The sequence below is a fragment of the Sinocyclocheilus rhinocerous genome, unplaced genomic scaffold (assembly GCF_001515625.1).
Source record: "Sinocyclocheilus rhinocerous isolate Xijiao unplaced genomic scaffold, SAMN03320098_v1.1 scaffold128, whole genome shotgun sequence".
NCBI lineage: Eukaryota > Metazoa > Chordata > Actinopteri > Cypriniformes > Cyprinidae > Sinocyclocheilus > Sinocyclocheilus rhinocerous.
Window position 1 is genome coordinate 427,850 of NW_015666174.1, and position 6,655 is coordinate 434,504.

Below are 6,655 nucleotides of genomic sequence, written 5' to 3' on the forward strand. Positions count from 1 at the left end.
AGCATCATTACTCCAGTCTTCAGTGTCACATGATCCTTCAGAAATCATTCTAATATGCTGATTTATTATCAGTGCTGGAAACTGTTGTGCTGCTTAATATTTTTTTGGAACCTGTGATATTTTTTTCAGGATTCTTTGATGAATAAAAAGTTTAAAAAAAGAGCATTTGTTTAAAATATAAATCTTTTCTAACAATATACACTACCGCTCAAAAGTTTGGGGTCAGTAAATTTTTATTCTTTCTTTTTTTGAAAGAAATGAAAACTTTTATTCAGAAAGGATGTGTTAAATTGATAAGAAGTGATATCAAAGATTTATATTGTTAGAAAAAGTTTATATTTTGAATAAATGCAGTTCTTTTAAACTTTTTATTCATCAAAGAATCCTGAAAAATTCCTGTATTTTTGATCAAATAAATGCAGCCTTGATGAGCATAAGAGACTTCTTTAAAAAAACATTACAAGTCTTACTGATCCCAAACTTTTGAACGGTAGTGTATATTTCAATGAGTTTTTTTTTTTAAAAAGAGAAAGTAATAGATTTATGCAGCTGTGACACATTAAATTGAACAAAAGTGACAGTAAAGACATTTGTAATGCAACAAAAGATTTCTATTTAAAATAAATGCCGTACTTTTGAACTTTGTTTTCATCAAAGAATACAGAAAAACAACTGCTTTCACCATTAAAGGGATAGTTCACCTTCAGTTGCTGTTCCCCATTGACTTCAATAGTATGGAGAAAGAAAAAAAAAAAACACTATGCAAGTCAATGGGGACCAGCAACTGAAGGTGAACTATCCCTTTAATAGTAAATGTTTCTGCAACCAAATCAGCATATTAAAATGGTTTCTAAAAGATCCAGTGACACTGAAGACTGGAGTAATGGCTGCTGAGTATTCGGCTTTGCCATCACATGAATAAATTACATTTTGAATATATTCAAATAGAGAACAGTTATTTGAAACTGTGTTTTTATTGTATTTTCATCAAACAAATGCAGGCTTGATGAGCATAAGAGACCTCTTTTAAAAACATTTTTAAAAATATTACTGACCCCAAACGACTGAACAGTAATACTTTCCCTCATGCGTTCATATAAATTTCAATCTCATGGTATTTGCATCTCCCCCAATATTGATAAATAATGGTCATACATATCTTTGCAAATGTTTGATACTTAAGTACTAAATACAAAAAATTGAATTAAAACACTTTTAACTGAAACATATTTTTGTTCATCTCCTGTACAGAGTAAGATAGGTCTTGTGCTTCATAGTATGATGGCCTGTGATCTTGCCCTGAAGTTCCTCGAGAACGCCCTTGCCCTGACCTCCAAATATCAGGGACCCTCATCTCTCAAACTGGCACAAAGGTGAAGAGTGAACAGAAACACATCGTGATGGATACATGACTCATAAATTCTCAACCTGACAAAAAACATAAATGAAAAGTGTTTTAAAACTGTCATTATCCTGTCCCTCTTTACAGTCATCACTTATTGGCAAAGGTGCATGAAAGTAAAGGAGATTTCCGTGCTGCACTGACGCATGAAAAGGAGCGTTATGACATATACAGGAAGCAGGTGAATGATTACATTCCCACAATGATAAGCAGATTTGTTTTGCCTTGATTTTCATAAATGCTACTTTAATAGGTTGGAGAAGAGCATGAAAAGACCCAAGAAAGTTCAGAGTACCTAAAGCATCTGACACATCAAGCAGTGATTCTACAGAAAACTATGAACTGGATCTGCAAAACTGGCTCGGACGCCAATATTCTCCCTCTCAATGTTAGTATTGTACATAACATAGAGAATACATGTGTCTTAGTTGATGCATAGTTGTATAATAATGATGAATTAAAAACACTGTCTTTGGCTTTGCTTCATCCTCATATAGCTGAACTCTCCAAGTCGTGTCTGGATAATGGAGCAGCTAAATCTTGTCACTGGAATTGTCCTTATTCCTCTTAGGTAAGAGAGACCTGAAAGTGTACTAGGAACAGTTTAATTGTTCTTTGATTGCTATGTAATTATAACTGTGTTTAATATAAATGTGTTTTTCAATTGAGGGCAGTTTTAAATCCTATTTTTTTTTCTTCTTTTTTTCCTTTTTATTTAAACTTATTTATTTCGCTTAGGGCTGCACGATTAATCGAATCGAATCGCGATTGTCATGCACATTTTGTCAGTAAAGCCGGTTCTGTGATTAGTAGTAAATCTCCATCACCTGCTTTCAGGTGGAGCAGCATTTACTACACAGAGCTGTAGTTCTCTGCTACGCAAAATTGCGTTCATAATCGCAGACGATATAATCGTAGGATTATGAAATCGACGAAATCGTTCGCAATAATGACAACTGTTTGCGTATCTTCTCAGTGAACTACAGCTTTGTGTAGTAAATGCTGCTCCATCTGAGAGCACGTTTTTACTCCAAACTCACTTCATAACGTCAGTCGAGTGTTTGAAATAAATCCTTCTGTGACACGATGTGGCTTCTTACACAGAATAATTAAGGCACACAATATTTCATTGTATTCTAAGCAGTGATAAAGGCTATGTCGATTAGCATTTCATTATAGATATACTTTATTATGATGAAAATTATAATAATAAGAACTCAGATAAACCATATATTGACGTAGTCGTGTGTTTATTAGTCACGTTGAATAAATGAAAGCAGTTAAATCTTCTGTTTATTCAGCTGCAGCGATTTCCTGGATTTCTTCTTCGGGGCATATTTGGATTTTTCCGCGCGAGAGCGCCCTCTGGCCTTCGGATGGAGATTTACTACTGATCACAGAACTGTGCTTCACTGAAAGATACGCATGACAATCGCAGCTTCTGCCTAATCGCGTTTCATCGCCTTTGCGATTTCATTTCGATTAATTGTGCAGCCCTAATTTAGCTTATTATTTAATTTATTTATTTATTAACAGGTTTAAAAAAATCTTACTTTTTGTTCTATGAAAGTCACATTAAAATTGTCTAAATTGTCTCTATATTATACTCTCTTTGATTGACTCTTTAACATGCAGCCATATTTTTATTCCCTGAAGTAACAGAGACCTTGTGAAACTCAGGACTGATGCTCAGAAAACGTCACAGCTCGTACGAAATAATGTTCAGTCAGTGGAGGATCTGCAGGGGCTGTTTGAGGACCACGACACATCACAAGCTATAACTTAACAGGACTTACGCCTTGTAATTTAAGACTGCACTTTAAATAAAGTGAACAAACAGATGAACCCTTAAATGAACAGTTGTAGTTGGGGTTTAAACATATCAACATGAAATTAAAAATGAAATAGCTTGACCAAATAGCGTGGTGGATGATCTTGCAAAAAAAAAAAAAATTATATATATATGTATAGCACTCCCTTTAAAAAGCACGAGTGTATCTGGCTGTGTTGAGTGTATCTAGGCAAATTTGCACATTTGTAAACCGGACTGTCTGATCATTTATGTCTTCTTTGTACATTTTGTGAATATTGCACTATATATGTATAAGAGCCACAGAGCAGTGACTAGCAAAGAGGGCTTAATGCATGCCCTTCATACTTGACTGAGTTTGGCTTGATTTCAAGAATGTAGGACAAGAAGTATTATTATTGCATTGTGATAAAATGATTTGTGAAAAGTGCTACAAATAAAGCAGTAAATAACATGAATTATTTATATAGTTTTTATTCATATTTTAAATTAGCTTTTATTTTTAGATTTGCAGTTTTCATTTTATCATTTTTATTTTTTTAATATTATTATTTAGGTCATTTTTATTTCAGTAGTTTTAATGTTCAGTTTAGTTTGTATTTATTTCCATTTAGTCATTTTAATGCTTCAAATTAAACTTATTTCAGTTAGCTTCCAAAGCAACATTTCTGATTTTCATTTAGTTTTTCATTTAATTATTTTAATTTTATTTCATTTAACAAAAATGTTTTTAGTAGTTTTCGTTTTAGTTAACATCTGCAACACACTGTACCCATGTTTACATTTATTAAAATCTTAATCATTTATGTAATCAATAATGGCTCATGCAGAAATGTAATGACAATTTATTATAATATACAGTAGCCTCACTGACCATTTGCACTTATCCATCATAGTACATTGCTTTGCGCTATGTGCAATAATATGTAACTGAAGAGGATCACATAATTTGAATGATTTTACATTAGTAACAACTGTAACTGAATGTAGTAGTAAGTTTGTTTTTAGATAAATGTTTTAAAATAATCAAATAAACAAAACAAATATTCATATTTGGAATACCCATGGTTAAAAATACGGGTATTCATAAATGCCAATATTTATTGAAACGTACCACCGTCAAAAAAACTCATAAAATGTGTCAGGTGAAGGTTATGACGTAAGTGACCGCTGTGATCCTCAAGGCGGGCGCGCACCCGTCTGCACCGTGCGCGTGCCCGTCATCAGTAGACGGTTATGCGGTGCAGAAATCAAGGAGGAGAAACCGCGCCGCTGACTGAGCCGGAATATCGGAAGTGACTTTCAGCAGAGAGCTATATCATTCGTTTTTACTTTTTTACCTGGATGTGTGATCAGACAGATGAGAAACCTTTCATATAAGAAGGTAAGGATAGTTTATATTTGCTGCTAGCTGCGCTATAGTGAAAGTCGGTCGGGGAAAGTGTGTATGTGGCTGCGAAATTTGCGCCGCCTGCCTGACTGACTCAAAATGGCGGATAGGCCGTTAGAGCAAAATAAGGGTGGGAATATCAGAGAGCCATATAAACTACAGCCGGTAATGGCATAACTTGCATAGAAAAGTAGATTCATCCTCCTCTAATTAAATTAAACCTCTTGCCTGACCTGAAATTTGTGACAGCCGGCTTAAGCGATTTGACGCATACTAATGTTAGCTAGTTCATGTTAGCATCCTCTCCGCACTAAACTCATTGAATAAGTAATAACAGCTGGTGTCATTTGTATGTATGTGTATCAAAAGCTCTGTTGCACTACCGTGGCTTTATAAAGCCGTTAAAGTTGGATTTCAGTGGTTGGTGTAGGTGATATTTGGGATTGGGTGTGCCTGTGACGGTTTAAGGCCGGAGATTCATCACGTCGATGCCGGTGCATAACTAATGTTTCGGTACGGTTATGATAAAATGCTGTTTAATCTGTCAACAAGGGCGTGTATGATATGTTGTGCTGCGTTAGCTTATCAATAGTCGAGCCGTTCATGATTATATTTTGCAAACAAATTGTCAACGTTGACTGTCTGGCTGCCGTCATATTTTGATTCAGTGTTCAAGATGGAATGATTTTGAATAATAAGATAAATAAGCGATACTTAAGTCTTATTGTGAGCCCCCGGAAACTCAGTGTTGTTAAGACATTAATAAATATGTGCTAAGCTCAATTCCGGTAAGAAAAACATCACCAGCTCAAGAATCATGACATGTTCTCGGTAACACTATATATTTATGCTCGCACGCCTTAGATTATTCAGCTGTCATCACTCTCTCCTACCACGTGGGCGTTGCCTTACTGTGGCTAATGATTATTATTTATTATTTACCTAATTAATTTTAGGCTGCTTGGCCTGAACTTGCCTAACATCTGACGTCATTCAGTGTGACGTCTTTATTGCAATCTAATTATAATGCGAGTCATTTTTTTTACTGGCTCACAATTCTTGAGAATTTCTTGGAAATAAAACTGGTTATAAATGAATTATATATGTTATAGGCCTTTTTCCATAAATACATCCAATGTGCTCCTATATATTTGGAATTATTGTAAATTAAGACCTGTTCGCACACCAACACAAATGCTTAACACGAAATCTGGTCTGATTTTTGGATGTGATGACATTTGCAGGTTCTATTTGACCCTATGAATCACCCGCACGCAGTTCAAACCATGGTTGCAAGGTCCACGGTTTTTCTTTTAACCAAACATTATTTGTAGCACGCCGCCCATCCATTATTCACAAAGAGCTTTGTGCTCTGTTACTTCTAATAAAAAAACATAGGGTAACACTTTACTTGAAGGGTGTGCATAAGACTGACATGACACCTTCATTGGTCTCAGCTCTCAAATTCTGTCCATTTTGTCTCAAAATTCTAACAATAAATGCTCAGATTGCTGCATTTATGTTACTCGGTACTAATCAGAACATTGTTAAATTATCGCCAAATGTTAATGTGAAACATAGACTGATCTCAAGATTGTAGGCCTATATTAAAATTTACCCGGTAGTTATCAACACCATAGCTACATAAAAAGCATTGTGCATTTTTGTTGCAGCATTACAACCCTCTACGCACACCTTGGCAATATAATCGCCATTGGCTAGTAAATTTTTTTGTTTACTCGCCGGACTGATATACTATTTTACACACACACACACGCACACGTTTACTTAGCTATCTAAATGGGGACATTACATAGACTTCTATTGTTTTTATATACAGATAGTTATACACTTCTTAACCTAAACCCACCCCTACCCCTCAAAGAAAACTTTCTGCATTTTTACAATTTTAAAAGTAAAAAAAACAACTTTGTTTACTTTATTTTTATAACAGTTTTACAAATGAGGAAATCCACAAATTGAGTTTTTTGCCGATTTTGTCAGGTTTTGCTCACTTTTGGGTACAAATTTGTCCCCAAAATATGGTTAAGTA

General features: G+C 34.7%; 1 protein-coding gene across 1 annotated transcript in view; it reads left to right on the top strand.

Moving 5' to 3' along the window:
* Positions 1–3,282, top strand: part of LOC107731966 (clustered mitochondria protein homolog) — a 17,682-nt gene extending 14,400 nt beyond the window's left edge. Inside the window, exons 22-26 of the mRNA XM_016543191.1 lie at positions 1,252–1,373; positions 1,490–1,583; positions 1,656–1,790; positions 1,900–1,973; positions 3,059–3,282. Coding sequence (XP_016398677.1) covers positions 1,252–1,373; positions 1,490–1,583; positions 1,656–1,790; positions 1,900–1,973; positions 3,059–3,188 — 555 coding nt within the window. The 3' untranslated portion in view covers positions 3,189–3,282. The remainder of the gene's footprint in view (positions 1–1,251; positions 1,374–1,489; positions 1,584–1,655; positions 1,791–1,899; positions 1,974–3,058) is intronic.
* The last annotated feature ends 3,373 nt before the right edge of the window (positions 3,283–6,655 follow it).